This window comes from Penicillium bovifimosum, assembly GCF_028826915.1.
Source record: "Penicillium bovifimosum strain IBT 22155 chromosome Unknown utg000007l_segment0_segment0, whole genome shotgun sequence".
Taxonomy (NCBI): Eukaryota; Fungi; Ascomycota; class Eurotiomycetes; order Eurotiales; family Aspergillaceae; genus Penicillium; species Penicillium bovifimosum.
Genome location: NW_026622716.1, coordinates 1 through 19,353, shown reverse-complemented (window position 1 = coordinate 19,353; position 19,353 = coordinate 1). Strand labels below are relative to the sequence as shown.

Genomic DNA, 19,353 nt, shown 5'->3' with positions numbered 1-19,353 from the left:
AGATAGCGTAGAAAATGGCTGCTCTTATTTTTTCAGGGACCAATGAGAGACAGCAAATTGGCCTTTTGTGGAAGTTTATGGGGATATCATGCACAGTGCAATTGACTTCAACGCTATTGACTTGGAGCATAAGGCACAGGTCCTGAATCCTAGATTCCCGATGAAACTTTGGAAGCAGATCCACTTGTTCCTGTGTTCCGAGAAAGTGTTTCACTGTAACTCTTGCGGCACTGGGCAGTGTGGGCGTCTCTGGCTGGCTCAGGTTCAAGAACAGGGGCCTGAAACACCAATGTAGCGGGGTGATAAAGAGGGAAGATAATCATAAAGATGAAACTTGGGGAAATCAGTTCACTGGTTCAGGTACATATGAGCTACCGCTGATCAAATGGAAAGATGAAGATCATACACCAGGGCGATCTCTTCTCTGTCTTCTTCTGTCCGGGGGCGGAACAAACAGACCAATAGCGAACAATGCGACGTCAGCAGAGATCGAGAGAGCGAAAGATGGAATAAAGGAAGAGATCGCAGTTGGAGAAAGACCAACTAACAAATCGGGGAGAGATCATCGGGTCACCTCGGGGGCCAAAGCGAGTGAAAGGACGGTGTTGGCTGTGGGGATTGAGGAGAATGTAGATGCGCGTTCGGCCCCCACAACGCATAGAGGAAGATCGCGAACAAAACCAGTAAGTGTTCGGCTCCAGGTACCTTTAACCTCTATGACTTCACTTAAAAGCATTCAATCCGAGAAAGCACAGTATTGTGAGGAATTTGCAGGCAGAGTCCACAACCTGAAACCGATCGTTGTATCCCTATTTTCCCAGTTGGTCTGGGCCTTGACTTCTTCAGCCATCTTTGCTTTACTTCAATTGCCTGCTTGGGTGATACGAGCATGCTTCTACGGTCGCCTTATGATTGCAGATGACATGCCCATCTAAATATAGCGGGACTGTCCGATAAACGCAATACCTAGTTCTGGTAGGTATGCCAGTAGGTCTAGATAGCCAAGAGAGGTATGATCATAATTCACAAAGTGGACTGTCTATTGTTATCAGATCGAGTGAGATGGAAAATACTGACTAACTGACCTCGCGAGGTTGAATGTTTGACACCTCGTTAGATCCGGCCACACGGATTCTCTTCCTGTCGATATGTAACGGAGATCAGATTGCAATATGGAATGTAACATGAGGCCCATCACTTTGTCGCCCAAATAGAGACACCAGCCACCCCTCCATACCCAGTTCAGAGCTTTGACCGGAAATCATCTCCCTTGACGACCTGTCTTTCCTTCTGATTTCCATTCTCGAGTGTTCGTAGCATTCGTCGGAGGATCTTACCACTGGCACTCTTTGGGACTTCATCGATAATTTCGACTTCTGTGATCCACTTGTGTCGCACTTTGTTCTTGCGTACATAGTCAATGAGCTCTCGACCCACGGCCACGATTTTCTCTGCGCTGGCGTCCTCTCTCACGCTCGGCTTCAACACAACGTATGCTTTCGGACGTTGGCCACTATAGTCATCCGGAATACCGCTGACAGCAACATCTTCTACTGCTGGATGGCCAAGCAGGAGATCTTCCAACTCAGCAGGAGCAACCGCGATGCCCTTCACCTTGATCATCTCCTTGATTCGATCCGTGATCGTGATGAACCCTTCCTTGTCAATATAGCCAACATCTCCGGTATGCAGCCAACCTTGAGAATCGAATGTTTCCCGAGTCGCCTTTTCGTTGTCAAGATATCCCATGACAATTTGGGGACCTCGAGCAAGGATCTCACCGGGCTCGTTGTAGCCAAGTTCTCGTCCCGTTTCCACGTCCACAATTCGCACCTCGGTATTGGCCACAATAGTGCCCACTCTCTGACCATACTCATACGTGGCCTGCTCAGGCGTATGCGCGGTAATGCAACTGCAAGACTCAGTCATCCCATACCCTTGCTTGAGTCCTCTTCCTGGGAACCTGCGCTTAAGCTCCTCAATGATCTCCGAAGAGAGTGGTGCAGCACCAGAAGAGAATCTTCGCACGTGGGAGAGGTTGTAGCGAGACACAATTGGGTCTCGCAGGAGCCGAATCAAAAGAGGTGGCACAAGTAGCAGTTCCGAGATCTGATATTGGACCACGACATCTAGCATGGATTGCATCGTAAAGGCCGGAAGCATGTAAACCTCGGCATTTCGAAGTACTGGAAGATGCATTTGGTGCACAAGGCCGGTGACTGTATAATAGATCCATGAGTGAGACTTGTTCGGCAAAACGAAAGACGTGTAGTGAGTAAATCCTACTGTGAAACAATGGAAGAACAGCGAGCACTTTCAAATGGTCTGCTGGTGTCAGCTGCTGGACCTGTAGGCATTGTGCCATAACGTTGTGGTGGGAAATCATGACCTGTAGTTCAAACGCGATTAGATCCCTCCATTACCCGCAGGTGTATATGTCTAGGACAGCACTCACTGCTTTGGGGAGACCTGTTGTGCCACTACTAAAGCTGAGGAAGCCACAGACATCCTTGTTTGTTTGACCCTTTGGAATCTTGAACGAAGGTATCTGTCCTTGCTGGCCATATGCCTTTCCAATCTCAATCAGATCTTGCATTGTGGTGAGGCCATCAGCCTGACCCTCAAGGAGGAAGATGTGCTGCGGTGGAATCCCGGCATTCTTTGCGGCAGGCATCGCAACGGGAAGCGAGGATACCGTGGTCATCAGGAACTTGGCCTTTCCTGTTTTCAGAGCATAGGTCATCTCTTCGACATTGTATGCAGGGGAAGCACCAGATATGATACCACCTATATTTCGGGAATATTTAATCAACACCTTGTGCGCATGAAATCGATGGCTATGCAACTGAGCACTTACCAACACGAGTTGTTGAGAACATGGCCACAGGATACCAGACAGTGTTAGGCCCAAACAGAGCTACCGTTTGGCCACTCAGGAGGCCAAACTTTCGCACAAGAGCTGTGGATATCCATGTTGCGTAGTCCTTCACCTCATCGTAGCGAACACGCTCCTTTGTAGCTGCATTTGTAAAGCCCGCGATACCGGTGTCTCTTTTCTTGGAAAGAGGCGAGTCGGCCGACTCGAAAAGAAAATCCCAGATGGGCAGGTCTTCGGGGACTAAACAACGCCAGGTCCATCAGCGATTTTTCCCCATGTTTCAGGAAACAGTGACGGAGTATCGTCACATACCAGAGATAGTCGGGTGCTGAGAAGTAAAGATCATGATTGTTAGAGGCACGAATACTTTATGTAGACAGTATAGGTCGGCATTGAGCGAGGAGCCTTGAAGCAACTCGGTTGTCCATGGTCCTTAAATGCCACATAGGTCGAGTGGGGTAAGGATAGACGGCTCAATGCTTGACCGACCCCCAAGTCTGCTATAGCCATAGCTGGACCTCGGCCTTTGTGCGGGTTTCCAACACATCAAAGCGAAACAGATCATATCGTTCATCCGTTGGTGTTTCGAATCAATTCCCTATCCATCCAACGTCGGGAGAGACTCTCCGAATGTCCCTCTGGACATCTTGGCCATACCAAATAGATTTCACGGAGCTGAACGGTTAGTATAACTGCTTCGAAGACATCGCTCGGGCTGTCCTGAATGTTGAGCCTAAGCCCGGCTATGATGGCGGGGAAAATGCGGGGAAGTGGGGAAATGAGAGTTGGGTAAAACTAGATGGAAGATCCTTTCTTCATTAGTAAGTTGCACTTTGGGATGTCAGTTGTTATCGCAGCCAGGTATACTGCTTAACTGCTTGTCTTAAGAAGGCTACCTGGGCAATATATGGAATAGAAGATGTTCGACCACGGGGGGGAGCGTCTGATGTGAAACCAACACCTGCCAACCAAACTGTCCAGTTGGTGTCATGGAAAGGACTCGGAGATCATCTTTAGAATATATCTGTAGATCCGACACAGGTGGTGGAGATCGCTGGGCATATTGTTTGAAATGTAACCAGCCTGATACATCCCCCAATCACCGAGACCCCAGGTATTCCTCCTCTTTGAGGGCATCAGTTCACCTATAAGGGGAGGCTGAACCAAATGGCCAGGACCCAGCGCTTTCCGCTTGGTACACGCATGGTTTATGGTATTATCTGGGTCGTTTTGACCATGGAATCGCATGCCATCTGATGCTATATCGAACAAGATTCGGACCATATGAAAACAGCTAATCCCGAGGTATATAGCGCTGGTAGAAATCAACCTCAGCCAGAAGGAGTTATGCGAGCAAATTCGACTTGATGACAAACCGACGTACACGTTCCTGATATGGGTCCAAGTCGTCCCCATTTCGGCATAGGGTTTGCAGGATTCAGCCGAGGAAAACTCGCTGTATTCTGTATAACAAAGAGAGCGTACTGTGCGTATACTCAGCTCATGATATAGCAACTCTACAGCATGACTGTAGAGCCCAAGGTTGAGCTTGGCCGCAATAACGGCGAACTGGTGAATGACCGATACTGCGAGACTATCACAGCAACATATTTCAAGAATACACCACGGTCGCTGGAGAACCATAAGCAGAGACTCGGTAGTGTCTCCTCGGCCAATGATCATGTGCTTGGCAAACTTCGATGCGTTTATCAGGAACCATGGAAGACTGCAGTGAGTTGGTATCTTCCGCATAGGGTTGGAGCTTGGAGGCGTGGGACACGGCAATGAGACGACCTTTACCCGACTGGGCCTCTCTGTGGTGATGACAGGGATGACACTGCTAACAGCAGAAGCCGCCGAGATGAGTTCTGCGAGGAGGCCAGCTTCCAATGCCGCGCTACTCCAGTCCAGAGGGGACGCGACAACTGAGTAGATAGCGAACGCGTCGCCTACCCCAACCCCACCACCTTTGTCAAACGAAGCACAAAGCTGTGGGAGACCATTCGGGTCAGTTTTGAACGACTGCTCCATGTATCACTGTGGCACAAGCGCATGTAAAGCTTCAAACTGAGCTTATTGCCTATAATGATGGTAGGGTAGGAATGTGGTGGTGTAGGATGGTAGACTGCGTAATGGTAGGGAGGGCTGAGGTTGGCGCCGATTTTGTCGCATGATGTATCACGTGCCTTGATGGGAAGGATGAAGGATGGGAAGGCTGCAAGGCATGGAAGGAAATTCCTTACACAACCCCGAATGACGGGGAGCGTCGAATATGAGAGATTGGAGAGTCTGAAATCGACTTTAGAAGTCTGAGGTAGTTAGAGGGAGTCCCACGAGTCCCGTTATGTGATTTCTAACTTCTTTCGATCTTAGGTCCCTGCAAGGTTCGTGATGTTTATTCGTCTGTAACCATTTTTTTGGCCAGAGATCTGTCAACATTCTATTGGACCAGGAGTTATCGGTGGATACAGGGATCGTCAGGAATTCAGGTTACTTCCAGAGCGACTTCAGCTAGTAGTAAGCACTAGCCTCTAACGAGGACGTTTAGCGAATGCCCAGGACTTTTGAGCAGCTTACCTCGTGTTTCCCAGCTTGTTTTACCATGGGTTAGGATAGTCGGGAGAGAGAGAGAGAGAGATCTTATCCATACTCTCCGATATGCCCTCACCGTCATTTTATCTTTCAGGTTTTCTGTCCTTCGCTGGGATAGTGCAAGCGAAAAAGTTCCCAGCGTCCCTGACAGACTTACATGCCAAACTGAAGGATGAGGACGGGGTCACCTTTGACCCCCTTGGCGTTGCGGCAGTACTTTACAACCCTCGTGTCGATAAAAGTGCAGCAAGACTCTATACTCAGTTCGATCGAGGTTTATATACATGGCCGCACCTCACAATGATTGGGGGCACCTTGCCACCTATGCAGATGCTTGTGGAGCGCCTGAATGCGACGATGAAATGGATTCACCCATCAATCAAATTATGCGCACAAGATACAACCATGCTTCCCGTACGATCCGATGTATCGGGAAATGTGTTTCGCCAGCTACCACTGAACTTGAGCAATGCATGGTTGACTGACATAATATCATTTCCAACATCTAAACAACCTGGAAACGACTTCGTTGTCGTTCGTGTGGATGCCATGTTCCAGTCAACAGAAAATCGCCAAAAGAACGTTCGTCAGCATGCCGGTAATATAAGGTGGCTGGTCCGTAAATGGACTTTGGAGTTGATCTGTCTGCTGAACGGGGCCATGCTGACGACTGGCATGGTGTGCGGAATTCTGGCAGCCGATATTTGGGCTTTCGCCTTGTTCTCATTGTACAGTAGTCATTGGTTTGCCTCCGTTCTTATCTCGTTCACCTCTATGGTCAAAATCCATAAGCCTGATCACATTAAGAACGATACTCAGGAGAGGTATGCGGTGTACGAACGCGATGAAGGGGGCACTGTCATTTTCAAAGGGCCCCAGAAAGAACTTGAGGAGTGGGCCCGTTCCACCTGGGAATATGATCAGAGCTGGACCAAGGATTGCCTGCATTGGTTTTGGACCTTGTCTGGGACATTTTCAGGTTTCTCATCGGTGGCATGTATGGTGAACATGAAGGGCGCTCTGCAATTGGCGTTCTTGGGGGTGTTGGTTTATTCCTCACTGGCTGAGATCGGCGCGACTCGGATTGCGCGTCACTTGCAGACACAGGCTCATGGTCACATCTATATGGATCAAGTCCTGGATAACAACACCCGGAGCCTGGCAATCATCCGTGCAACCTTGCAGATTTCGCCGGAATGCCGGTTAAAGGGTCTCGATTGGGTCAAATTGGGTCTTCTTCCTCCGATGGGAGTCTTTGAGAAGATGCAGGAATTGCTGAGCGAGATCGAGGCCGATCTCGACCAGGGGTCAGACTCCCTTCTGCCGGGAGTGGACGAGAAGTGTGCTCAATTCCTCGATCGGGTAGATCCCTCGGAGCGGAGATTGGCTGAGAGAATAGTTACAGAAGTGAAGGGTACACTGTCATATCTCAAGTCTATATAGAAGCATGCTCGGGATATCAATCACTTCGGAGATGCCTAATACCTAGGGACGAACGACTCGCAATGTGATGTTCGGATGCACTCGAAAGGAAATAACCATGACGCCAGCCACATATCCACAAGTAGTAGTTCGTCATAGAAAGTATGGCGTCTTTACCCCAGATCGTACTTTGAGCTGCCTATTCTGAATCCAAATGATGAAGATTTGCAGACCAACCAGGGCCAACCCTGTAAGGACCAACGCAATCATGATCAACAGCCCTGTTGGATAGCTGCAAGGTCAAGCCATTCACCGTTAGTGGTGGGACATATCTCAGGTGAACAGACAGAGAACGTACAAGAGAGCTGACTCGTCACCCCGAAAGATCTGTGTTCCCGCCATAAGCCCAGATGTAGCTGACATGACGACTGTCCGGACCAGGGGTCAGTCTACCGAAAAGTTCTCCGGGGTCAATCTTCCTTACACATTCTTTGGTTTGGTCAGTTTGTCTGCGCAGAGTGGGACAGGGAGGATATCACTTACGCTATGCTGATGCTTCTCTCCTCGGCCCTCTCGCAGTTCATTTGGATCCAGGCGTTGTGGATTGGATGATAGCCAACGGCAAATATATTCACAGTTGTCCATAAGCCGAACTTTTCCCATTTACCTTCGCGATGTAGCAGTAACCTGAGGGTTATCAAGGAAACCAAGTAGAAGAAGATCGCAGTCATGACCACGAGGCCCCTTCCTTTCGATCGATCGCTCATCCAGGCAAAGAAGAAGATCACGGGAAGTGTGAGCAGGCTCCCAACCGCGGCAAGTGCATTTGCTTCGATTCTAGTAAAACCTAGCTGCATGATGATGCTCGGGGTATATGTGGTGAGGGGGCTCCATGTGGAGAAGACACAGGCTGTTGCAATAAAATGTGGCCATCTTGCTATGTTCGTCAACGTCGCCCATACCAATTTGCATGATATGGTATGTTTTGCTCCAGGGCGGGCGACAGTTGATTTGTTTGTCTCGGAAAGCTCTTCACTACCCAGTACGTGCACTTGATGGGATCCCGAGGCAAAGCTCTCATGCTCTGGGAGGAAACAAACGAGTGCAATAGACACCATGATTGAGAACAATCCTTCCACTGTAGACGTCAGCGTAGGATGATATTCGAGAAATTGAGTCCCACCGTACCCAGGAAAATCCACTGCCACCCATAAAGGCCCCCCTTGCCGTCAAGTTTCAATAACGCGGCTCCCAGCAGCGGCGAAATACCTGTCCCCCCAAACATGCCGAAGAAGAATATGGCGATTCGAGTAGTCAACTCTGTTGTTGTATACCAGGTTGAGAGTGTGTACATCGCACCAGGAATGAACCCAGCTTCGGCCAAGCCCAGTAAGGCTCTAGTGAGCAAAAATTCGGCTTCATTACGGACGAACATTTGGAGGGTTGCTATTATCCCGAACACACAGACTTGTGCACTGATCCATTGGCGAGCGCCAACCTGATATCAATCAGCAACTCGTATTTTATTCGCTCAGCCGCAGTACAAACCTTGTGAAGAATAACATTGGATGGTATCTCCAGTATAATAACACCCAAAAACATCAATTGGTTCCCGAGGTTGATGGTGTTCTGGTCGATTGATATGACGGTAGCAAAGTTCCCCGTAAGTGCGCTGGCAATATTGGTTCTATCCAGCTGGTAACTAGCAAAGCCAACTAGCAGGAGTGGTAGCACTCGAAAGTCCGCCCTATAAAGCTATTAGTTGGGTTTTCGTGATGATTTGAATGGATCTCGCATAAGGTGGGCACACATTGTTCGATTGCAGTGTAATTGCCCATTCCCGCCCTTTGTACATGTAAAATTATACATTGTTGGCTTCCCAATCATCTGAATGTAAAAGACGCAAAGGAATATTAACACAACGATGGGTTTTCATCTTCGAGGGGACCCTGTGCGCGATTCCACGGTTTCCACCTAAGGTGGTTGAACGACCTTGGGGATGATAAGATAAACTTCGATCTACAGACCTTGGAATTCGAGCACAGGTCAGATCGCTGCCGAGTCGGGGAATTGGATCTATATAAAAGTCAGCCGCCGACTATTTCAGCCTGGCTCTATTCTGTGACCTAGGTACCTAGTGTAGTGGGACGGGAGAACTGCGCCACGTCCAGAGGTGATGCCTCAGGCGTCATGATTAGATGAGATCTTAACTTAGTCTTAGTTACCTACACCGCTCATCCTCCTTCAGACTTCAGAGCCTCAGATGAACACACACAGAACACACATCTCTTGTATTTGAGTACCTATGATTCATCATTGCCGTGAGATCCCAGTACTAGTAGATGTCAGGACGTCCCCTGTTACTGTCTCCTGTTCTGCAGTCCTCCCATCGTCCTGTCTGCGATGTCAAACCCCTTTCGCGCTCTTCCCGCTTCACTAGGTAGGTCAATGCTAGGTAGGTCCATCAATGGAGGGTATTGATTCGTTGTTTTTACCGCCCAACTACGGAGATCGTGTCAGCCTGTCAGGGTACGAGAAAAGATATATTGTGCTTCTCCAACTGAGCAATCCGCGTATGAACCTGAATATCTGCAACAAGAACTGAAGATTACCTACACCCCGTAGATCAAAACCTCAATACAGGACATGACTCAAAATTGACCGAACGATGCTCCATCAACGACCCGACAACTTCCTAGACCCGGCAGTTGATCTTCGAGTTGCTGAGATCGAATGGAATAGCCGTGTTGGGGTTTCCGTCAAGATCCGCATAAGTATTTTCAGCGGTCAAGGTGCCGATACTGGCGCCATCGTTCGTGATGACACAATTGACGGGTTGCACAAATGCAGTGAGCTGGGCGGCGTTTGCCTTGACAATGCCCTCGGAAGCAACAGAGGTGGCACCGAAGAGGGAACGGAGAGTCCTATCAGTACCGTCGGCTTGGAAGGTCACACCAGCGTAGGCCCCGGTCTGGTCGTTCGAGAGGGCCACGGTCACTGGGTTGGACTGGCGAACCTCGAAGGGCGTGGCAGTAATAGGGACAGCCAATAGAGGCAGGATACTGGCAAAGGCGAACTTCATTCTGAGGCTTTATGAGCAAATTGGAGGTTTAGATTGGAGAATATGTGATGGAGAGGTTCAAAGATAAGATTGGGTATGCTGCGTTGTTTGGACTTTCGAGTAAGAGGCATGACAGCTCGTAGGAACCATGTAGACTTTATACCTTTCCAAAGTATATGAGCCGAGCTTCTAATGAGTACCTAGTATGATCGATGAGATCATCAACCAGGTTATTTTTAGGGATCCAGCTCCGTATAGGATCTGCAGTGGGGAACCGAAGTTTATTGGGGACTACGTATAAATGAAGTGCACAGCCGTTCGTATACCTGTCAGGTGGCATTTCCGTTCGGGGGACTTGTTGGAGAATTCAGTCTGTATTGGGACACACGATTCATAGCTGACTCGAACTGTCCTGAGTACTTACCCTGGGTGATGCGTGGCACCAGATGGTGATCTATTCCAGGGATGTAAACAAGGACATAACAACTGTGTTGCAGAGGATCGAGTGCTCAAGGTAGGAATCTGCCGAGACACATCAACATCCATCCCTTTGGACATTTGCCCCAAAACATTGGAAGGTTCCTCAATCACCGGAGAACATGTAGGCTGTGAGACATTAGGCATCCCGTGGCTCGCGCTAATATGCTCGTTCACACACGCATGGGGATTGGCACATGGCTTGCCTTACATGTCTCACCTACAGAGGGCTTCAGTGTCAATAGCAGGCGCAAAGCAACAGAATGCGGAGAGGAATTTCTCTTTTGTTCATCTGCCCGTGAAGTTACCTTCGATTTGGTGATTTTGCTTGAGGGATTTGAGGCTTCCGGACGCTCCTAGTACCGAATAACCTTTAGTATTTGTTATCCTTCAGTCAAAGCTCTATTGACCTGTTGGAGCCTACCCAGTATCGTAGTGGCTATGCAGACGCTTCTTTCCAGATGAATCAAGAACTCGTGTCCGTAAGCCTGATCATCAATCAATCAACCAATCGAAGATCTATTAACCTGTTGGAGCCTAACCAGTATCGTAATGGCTATGCAGACGCTTCTTTCCAGATAAAGCAAGAACTCGTGTCCGTCCACCTGATCATGCTCCAGTACAAAAGGTGAGGCTGGTTGTCCAAAAGTGGAAGCAGCAGCCGGTGCATGTAAGCCAAGCCTCTAAACCCGGCAGTACAAATGAGAAGGTCAAGGCTTATAAGCAATGAACACAAAATAAATGCCTGGATGCACCTCCGTATCTCCAATATCATCTCCCTCTCACGAGACATGCAAGTACTTTTGCATCGCAAACCTTACCCAGTATGCACTGAGCAAGATCAAACCCCATTCTCCGACATTCTCACTTCGGCCTTGATTGCTGATTATATTTGGTCAATGCCCAGCCAGGCACCGTGTATTCCAGTTGTTGAGTGAGGCTCTCTCTCCTCCCTCAAAAGTGGTAGCAAGCGTCGGTGAGTACCCAGCATTTTCGGGACTCTGCTCCATGACCTCGAGGTTTTCATCTGGTTGATCATCGGACCTTTCCTGATCAGCGTGTTGAAGCAGAGCAAGAAGGCCGGTTTGGTGCATGAATTTGGCAACGTAGCGAGTTGCCAGCGGGTTAGAAACAACGCTGTCATAGTTTGACAGTTCAGATGGCCCAATTGCTCGATGCAACTGGTCAAAATGCTTCTTTCTCAATCCGCCAAAAGTCTCACATTGAAGCAAGGTATGCGTCGGCGTCTGTGAGTCCTCTCCGCTGTCGGACCGTTAGAAGTTTACTCCCCTAATTTTCCAGCGCACATCCGTGAGTACCGCAAGTGATAACTCAGACCTCCTGGAGAGGAAATGAGAAGTCATCTGGTGAAGACACCTTAGACAACCGCAATTCGGCCGGATTACTGAATAAGGTTTGGAAAACCGATGGCTGCGTTAACATATTTGAATGATTCGATTCCTCGGAATGATCCATAAGGTCACCCAAGAACACTGTGCAATACGGAGAGGATGTCACGGAGCAGGAGTAGGCATTGATTACCGGAAGATTCGGAATAAGCTGGATCTGATCATGAGGATGAACCACGTCGTCCCAGATTTTCGCCAGATTCTCGTAGAAAGAGCGGACAAGAGCGGACACGGGAAGCCTCCCACTTGGTGGGTGATGAATTAAGTGAAGTGGAAGGGTATCCCGAGCAGACCAGCTCCCATGCGTCTTGGAGAGGATCACGCGCCAAGTGCTTACGGCTCTGAGGAACGGCGGGAATCTGTGCGTGGCCCAAAACTTCCAGGAAATGCCACCGATATGATCCAGTGGGGCTGTCGGATTTACCTGAGCTGCATGGTGGTGGTCTTCTTTCATCCAAGGTCCCTTCCCTTGTATTGCTATGACGGTGCCGGACTCGTTTGGACCGGGCTCCTCTAGCTGACAGATGATCCCCCGCGACGCCCATATCTTCTCACAGACATCATGAAATTCGTCCTGGGACTGCTGATAAGTCGTGCATTGGCCGTTGGTGCGGGCCTCATCAGACACACAATCTTCGTATGGCCATTCGAGACTTTCCAGTTGGCGGCGTGGTTTGTCAGGAAGGATCCAGTTGTTACGGAACATTTAGGCACACCACGCTAATGCGGGGGAAGACGCACTGATAACCAATCAACTTGGTGTCGACTGGCGAGGCATCTCACGAATGACTGAACCACAGGATTACGAAGACATCAAGATCACGTGATGTCCCATCCCATCGTGGGATGAGAACCCATCCCACCAGGGGATAGGAAGGACTGGATATATAAGAAAACTCATTCACCGTCATGTATTTAGTTCTTCGCGATCAATCATACATTGTTACTTGGTTACTACCTATTGGACTTTGCACTCTACGGTTCACCCTTAAGACAACCCAACCTACAAGTGGGGGAGCTCATCTTGTGGTAACACTTGGTGACTGACTTACTTGGCGCGCACTACTGGCACATCCTGCAAGATACTCAACTGTGATGAGGAAGTTCTTTCGAAATAAAATTCGATTCGCTTTGATCTAAAAACAACAAGGTTGGGGAAGAAAAGAAAAGAAGAAAGAAAACAAACAAGAGGTGAAAAGGACTACACGAAAAGATTGGTCATGTGATTCATCACATCACCCCCTCAAAGATCCGTTCAGTCCCTTTGAACGGGTTTACCGTCATCGACATGCTCATCAGGGTACTCATCCTCTAAGGCGCATTGTTTCCAGTATTGCAGCCGTCTCGGAGGTCCCGGCTTCGCTGGATACTTGTCATGGAATGTTTCCAATTTTTGCGGTGCGTTGCATAGATTAGCAGCCGGGTACCAGGCTCTATCTTCGTCGTCGTAGCCTCTCCATTTCACTTTGTATTGCAGTTTTCCGTATCGCAAGCGTACGTCCAGTATCTCTTCCACTTCCCATTCGTCTTGCTCCCCAACCTTGACTGGAGGCGGTGGATCCTCTATCTGCCCGGTGAGTGGCTCGGATGTCTTTTTCCTGGCAAGTCGCAGTTTTTCGGGTGCAAACACCGGGTGTATGTCGAACCCTGCTGGTAGGCGTAACTCGAATGCGTGCCCGACCTTCTTGATAATCTCAAAGGGTCCCGCTGCCTTATCCGATAGTTTTAGGCTCGGGCGGTTCTGTTTCAACCCTTTCAGAGAAAGGTACACGTAGTCTCCTTCATCGAAGTCAACTTCCCGTCTATGTTTGTCAGCTTGCACCTTCTGCCGAACCTGAGCTTTCGTCATCTGTTCCCGTGCTGAAGACCACGCTTCCTGCAGCTTCTGGGTGTAAGATCGGGCGTCTTGCTCTCCAGTCTCAGTACCAACGCGCTCTTCCCAATCGAACGACATCCTTGGTGTTACGCGTAGCCGACTGGTCACTGTGAGTTAGGATAACTTTGGGTTATACTTGCCTGATCCTAGCTGCGGATTCCAAGAGTATCTCTCAATCGTACCGTTGCTTCGCAAAGCCTTACTGCGGGATGGATCCTGTTGAGTGTCTTGCAGAACGTACCAGAAGTGCGCGCCGAGTAAGTCAATCACCGAGTATTGCTACTGAGTGAATCCCCTACTCGTAGGTTGGGTTGTCTTGAGGGTGAACTGTGAAGTGCAAAGTACTAAAGGTAGTAACCAAGTAACAATGTGCAATTGATCGCGAAGAACTAAATACATGATAGTGAAATGAGTGTCCTTATATATCTAGTCCTCCTTGATGGTATGTGTGGTATGGCGGTAGATGGTATAATGGTAGATGACTCTTGGCATGTTCTACCCGTATACCCAGCTACCCTTCTACCACCTTGGTCACGTGCGTGGTGGCCGTTTCCTGAGTTGCGCTAACCGTTACGTCGGATAAGCGGGTATTGTTTGTGACGGTTGCATGTAGGTCGCTTCTGGCTCCCTTGTCTGGAGAGCCTCCTTGGGGCCTTCTGAGGCCTGCCCAAGTATACCGAAACGCACGTGAGGACGCTAGTGCCTGGCGTCCGCGGAATGATTGGTTCACGGTTGCCCCTCAAATAGCTGCGGCCCTCTGTTACGCGTAGCCGACTGGTCACTGTGAGTTAGGATGTCCACGGGTTATACTTGCCTAGTCCCCACTGCGGATTCCAAGAGTATCTCGCAACCGTACCGTTGCTATGCAAAGCCTTACGTCGGGTTCGGGTCCTGTTGAGTATCTTGCAGAACGTGCCAGAAGTGCGCGCCAAGTAAGTCAATCACTAAGTGTTACCACTAGGCGAATCCCCTACTTGTAGGTTGGGTTGTCTTGAGGGTGAACTGTGAAGTGCAAAGTACCAAAGGTAGTAACCAAGTAACAATGTGCAATTGATCGCGAAGAACTAAATACATGATAGTGAAATGAGTGTCCTTATATATCTAGTCCTCCTTGATGGTATGTGTGGTATGGCGGTAGATGGTATAATGGTAGATGACTCTTGGCATGTTCTACCCGTATACCCAGCTACCCTTCTACCACCTTGGTCACGTGCGTGGTGGCCGTTTCCTGAGTTGCGCTAACCGTTACGTTGGATAAGCGGGTATTGTTTGTGACGGTTGCATGTAGGTCGCTTCTGGCTCCCTTGTCTGGAGAGCCTCCTTGGGGCCTTCTGAGGCCTGCCCAAGTATACCGAAACGCACGTGAGGACGCTAGTGCCTGGCGTCCGCGGAATGATTGGTTCATGGTTGCCCCTCAAATAGCTGCGGCCCCCGCACCTCTTTGAGGTTCGTAACATCATCCCCTCCTTTCTTTGTCCTTTGTCCTCAAAGGATTTAAACGCTGACTTCCCCTCAGGTATGTGCGCTGTTTTTCTGTTTTTTCGTGTTTTTCCCCTCCGTCATGTTCCCCCATCATGCCTAAACGTAAGGCTGACTCTGTCCTCGAAGGTATTCCCAAGCTCCCCGTTGGTCGTGACCAAGTCGCTGGTCGCGTTCGTCAAGCCGAGTATATTATTGCCAATAGTTTTATTGCTTCGGTGCCTTGTGATTGTTGCCGCGAGTCCGACGAAGAGTGCGTGATGGATCGGAGTCGTCGTTATTCGAAATGTGCGTCATGCACTCGTGCTGGCCGGGTGTGCAAACGGGATTTCCACACCGGTCGCGAATGGGATTTGTTGCGTCGTGCGGAAGACAAACTATCTTCCGATATTGAAAAGAATGAAGATGAACTCGATTTGTTGGAACCCGAGTTGAACGATCTGCAGTCTCGCCTTGCGGAGCTGCATCAACAGTTGTTGAATAAACAAAAACAATATCAGGAGGCCATGTCAAGGCAGCGTCGGCTGCGTAAGCAAATGGCTTTCTTAAAGCAAAAGGGTTTCAAAATGTCGGAAAATGATGCCGAATTGTTGCGAATCCTGGATGAAAAGGCGACGTCCCCCGAGCAGGCTGCTTCCTCTGCTCTCGATGTTCAGCAGTTGGCTTCTACTGCTGAGAATCCGAACTTTGATCAGATGTTTCAGGAGATTGCTCAATTCCCTTCGTCCTTCTGGGATGGTTTGAACGTCTCCGGCTTGGGCGGCGATTCCCCGTCTCCCGTTGGTGGAATTGTTGAACCAGCTGGTGGCAGCCCATTAGGTTCTCGATAGGTTCCCATGTATTTTCCGAGGTATCGTATCCCTTCCATTTCACCAGGTAGTGAGGCTTTCCACTGATTCTGTTTGTGTCCAGAATTTCCTCGACCTCGTACTCGTTTTCTGTTTCCTCCTCGATTTCCACATCGGTAGCGATTTCGGCGTTTTTGGGTGCTTTTTCCAGTAACGAGACATGAAATGTTGCATGGATGCGTCGCATACTATCAGGTAGCTTTAGACGATAATTGAGTGATCCTTTCTTTTCTGCAATTTCGAATGGTCCCAATTTGAGATGGTCGAGTTTTGCGCTGGGTCGTCTGGTGCGAATGTTGCGTCGCAAGAGGTAAACTTTCTCCCCCTTTTGAAAATCCGGCGCCTCCTGGCGCGATTGATCGTAGTAGAATTTCATGCGCATGTTGAGAAACTCGATATCCCTTGAAAGCTGTAGGTGAAGTTGCTTCAACCCGGTCGCCAGTAGTCGAGATGACTCTGCGAGCGGTTGTTTTCTGATTGGTTCTCCGATAATAGTGGGATTAAACCCATAATTTGCGAAGAATGGTGTTTCCTTTGTGGTTGCGTGCATTGCATTGTTGTATGCGAATTGTGCCATTGGTAGCAATCCTGTCCAGTCATTTTGCTGGTAGTTTACGTAGTGTCGAAGGTATTGCTCCAGAGTCTGGTTGACTCGTTCAGTCTGTCCGTTGGTTTGCGGGTGATACGCGGTAGAGAGTCTATGCTCAATGCCGAGTTGGTCCGTCAATGACTGCCACATGTTGGATGTGAACAGCTTGTCTCTGTCCGAGGTAATTTTGCTCGGTGTTCCGTGATTGGTGAATACGTATCTGAGTAATATATTGGCCATTTGTCGTGCATCAATGGTTTCCGTTGTTGGTATCATGTATGCATATTTAGTCAGTCGGTCGACGACTACCATGATCATGTCGTTACCCTCCGAAATGGGTAGTTTCGTGATGAAGTCCATTGTAATCCATTCCCATGGTCGTTTTGGTACTTCTGCCAATTCCAATTCTCCGTATGGTGCATGTCGCGATGCTTTGTTTCGTTGGCATGAGTCGCATTGTTGAATGTATTTTTTGACTTTTCTGTGTAGTGCTGGAATGTAGTAATTTCGCGTAATCTTTTCGATGGTTTTCTCAATGCCAAGGTGTCCTTGTGTGGGTTCGTCGTGGTGCAATTGGATGATCTCAGTTTGGAGGTTCCCAGGAACATACACCAGGCCATGGACATGGACTAGACCATTACGCATTAGCGCAGTGTTGTTGCCTAGAATCTTCTGAAGTGACTCATCGTTTGCCGTGTTTTCTCGAATTTTCTCGAGCCATTCGTCGTTCTGTAATTCGCTGGTTGCTGCGAGGATTTGGTGGTTATATATGATGTGCCCTTCGCTGTCCGTGGTTAGGATAGCGGGTACTGCCTCCTTGGTCCCGAGTTCGTAGTCTGGGCGTCGACTTAGCGCGTCCGCTACTGTGTTCTCAGTTCCCTTGCAGTGCACAATCTTGAAGTCGTATTGGGCCAATGTTTCTGCCCATCTTGCTTGTCGTCGTGTGAGTTTCTTCGTCGTCGTGAAGTAGGTGAGGTTGTGGTGATCTGTCCTAACGATCACAGTGTGCTTGGCTCCTTCCAAGTACGCTCTCCATGTTTGAAACGCTGACACTATAGCCAACAGTTCCTTGTCGTGAATGTCGTAATTCAATTCTGCCGGTATCATTTTGCGAGACCAGAAAGCGACAGGTCTGAGCTTGCCGTTTTGTCCTGGTTGCATGAGCTGAGCCCCGAGCGCAAAGTCCGATGCGTCGGTCTCCATGATGATAGGTGCGTCGTAATTGAATGTTGCGACAATGGCTTTTCCTGCCTCCTGATTGTACATTTCCTTGAGTGCGGTGAATGATTTTTCTGCTTCGTCATCCCATTTGAATGGTATACCCTTTTTGGTGAATCGGTAAAGTCCTGCTGCATGTTTCGAATATTGTGGGACTAACTTTCGGTAGTAATTGGCGAGTCCAAGAAAGCTTTGTACGTCCTTGACGCATGTCGGGGTCGGCCAATCAAGTATACTTTTGACCTTGTCTTGTTCCATTCCGAGTCCGTCGGGACTAATGGTGTATCCGAGGAAGCTGGTTTGTTGTACGTGGAATTCACACTTCTTGAGTTTGAGCGTGACCTCAGCCTCCCTTAGTCGTTGCAACACCAGTTTGTTGTGTTCAACGTGCTCGGCCTCCGTTTTCGAGAACACGAGGATGTCGTCGAGGTACGCGATGACGAACTTGTCCAAGTATCCTTTCAACACATCAAAGATGAAGCGTTGAAATGATGCAGGTGCGTTGGTGAGTCCGAACGGCATGACGTTGTATTCGAAGTGTCCGAACTTGGTCCTGAATGCCGTTTTCCATTCGTCTCCTTCCTTGATCCGGAGTCGGTTATATGCGTTGGTTATGTCGTATTTGCTGAAGTACGTTGCTCCTTGAATGACGTCCTGGATTTCGCTGATCAACGGTAATGGATGCCGGTCCTTGATGGTAACGTCGTTGAGTTGTCGGTAATCAACGCACATTCGGAGTTCTCCTCCTTTCTTGGGTACGAACAGGATCGGATATCCTGCTGATGACTTCGAGTGTTGAATGTATCCTTTGTTGAGGTTGTCCTTGATGTATTCTTCCAGTGTCGCTGACTCTTTCTGCGACAGTGGGTAAATTGGCATAAACTTTGGTTCCTGGCCGTCCTTGATCTTGATCTCGTGGTCAAACGGACCATGCTTTGGTAGCTTACCGTCCGGTGGTGGCGTGAACACGTCCTGGAATTCCGCGTATTCCTCAGGGATCCTGTGTTCTTCGTCTGGCGCTCCCGTGGCGTAAAGGGATGTTTTCTCATTGCTGGCGAGGACGTATTCTCCGAGTTCCTCGTCTGTCATGTCCGGCCGTTGTTCGGTCGTTGCGATGTCCCTGATATCGGTTGTTTTCTTGTTGGGCCTGCCTCCTGGCCGAAAACTCCTCTTAAGTTCTCCTTCGTGAGGGTTTCCATGAGTACCTGCCTCCCCTTGGCTAAGTCTCTTCAGCGTCTTTGGTCTGCATCCGGTCCACCTCTCGCTCGTCTGTCGGCAGTCGCATCGAAAGAGTATGTTGTTGGTTTGCCAGTTGATGTCGGGGTTGTGCTTCCTTAACCAAGGAACGCCCAAAATGATATCATACTCCCCGAGGGGTGTCACGTCAAAATTGATGACTTCGAAATGGTCTCCGATAACCATTGGCTTAGGGCTTAGGGCTTAGGGCTTAGGGCTTAGGGCTTAGGGCTTAGGGCTTAGGGCTTAGGGCTTAGGGCTTAGGGCT

The 19,353-nt window shown here is 49.1% G+C and overlaps 8 protein-coding genes across 8 annotated transcripts; 3 read left to right on the top strand and 5 right to left on the bottom strand.

Moving 5' to 3' along the window:
* Positions 1 to 1,242: 1,242 nt before the first annotated feature.
* Positions 1,243 to 3,224, bottom strand: N7515_008934 (acyl--CoA ligase; the record flags this gene model as incomplete). Its single annotated transcript, XM_056669678.1, has 5 exons — positions 1,243 to 2,219; positions 2,287 to 2,389; positions 2,456 to 2,787; positions 2,858 to 3,118; positions 3,191 to 3,224. The coding sequence occupies 5 exons, from the start codon at positions 3,222 to 3,224 to the stop codon at positions 1,243 to 1,245; spliced, it is 1,707 nt and encodes a 568-aa protein (XP_056517477.1).
* Positions 3,225 to 4,402: 1,178 nt separating this feature from the next.
* Positions 4,403 to 4,811, top strand: N7515_008933 (uncharacterized protein; the record flags this gene model as incomplete). The annotated part of the gene is given in 2 exon segments (XM_056669677.1): positions 4,403 to 4,613; positions 4,633 to 4,811. The coding sequence occupies 2 exon segments, from the start codon at positions 4,403 to 4,405 to the stop codon at positions 4,809 to 4,811; spliced, it is 390 nt and encodes a 129-aa protein (XP_056517476.1).
* Positions 4,812 to 5,536: 725 nt separating this feature from the next.
* On the top strand, positions 5,537 to 6,913 carry N7515_008932 (uncharacterized protein; the record flags this gene model as incomplete). Its single annotated transcript, XM_056669676.1, has 1 exon — positions 5,537 to 6,913. The coding sequence occupies one exon, from the start codon at positions 5,537 to 5,539 to the stop codon at positions 6,911 to 6,913; it is 1,377 nt and encodes a 458-aa protein (XP_056517475.1).
* Positions 6,914 to 7,265: 352 nt separating this feature from the next.
* On the bottom strand, positions 7,266 to 8,327 carry N7515_008931 (uncharacterized protein; the record flags this gene model as incomplete). The annotated part of the gene is made up of 3 exons (XM_056669675.1): positions 7,266 to 7,371; positions 7,436 to 8,030; positions 8,081 to 8,327. The coding sequence occupies 3 exons, from the start codon at positions 8,325 to 8,327 to the stop codon at positions 7,266 to 7,268; spliced, it is 948 nt and encodes a 315-aa protein (XP_056517474.1).
* A 14-nt stretch (positions 8,328 to 8,341) lies between these two features.
* On the bottom strand, positions 8,342 to 8,747 carry N7515_008930 (uncharacterized protein; the record flags this gene model as incomplete). The annotated part of the gene is made up of 2 exons (XM_056669674.1): positions 8,342 to 8,647; positions 8,703 to 8,747. The coding sequence occupies 2 exons, from the start codon at positions 8,745 to 8,747 to the stop codon at positions 8,342 to 8,344; spliced, it is 351 nt and encodes a 116-aa protein (XP_056517473.1).
* An 840-nt stretch (positions 8,748 to 9,587) lies between these two features.
* Positions 9,588 to 9,974, bottom strand: N7515_008929 (uncharacterized protein; the record flags this gene model as incomplete). Its single annotated transcript, XM_056669673.1, has 1 exon — positions 9,588 to 9,974. The coding sequence occupies one exon, from the start codon at positions 9,972 to 9,974 to the stop codon at positions 9,588 to 9,590; it is 387 nt and encodes a 128-aa protein (XP_056517472.1).
* Positions 9,975 to 11,326: 1,352 nt separating this feature from the next.
* N7515_008928 (uncharacterized protein) lies at positions 11,327 to 12,545 on the bottom strand (the record flags this gene model as incomplete). Its single annotated transcript, XM_056669672.1, has 2 exons — positions 11,327 to 11,693; positions 11,935 to 12,545. 2 exons carry the CDS (start codon positions 12,543 to 12,545, stop codon positions 11,327 to 11,329), a joined length of 978 nt encoding a protein of 325 aa, XP_056517471.1.
* Positions 12,546 to 15,289: 2,744 nt separating this feature from the next.
* On the top strand, positions 15,290 to 15,774 carry N7515_008927 (uncharacterized protein; the record flags this gene model as incomplete). The annotated part of the gene is made up of 2 exons (XM_056669671.1): positions 15,290 to 15,722; positions 15,752 to 15,774. The coding sequence occupies 2 exons, from the start codon at positions 15,290 to 15,292 to the stop codon at positions 15,772 to 15,774; spliced, it is 456 nt and encodes a 151-aa protein (XP_056517470.1).
* Positions 15,775 to 19,353: the final 3,579 nt, after the last annotated feature.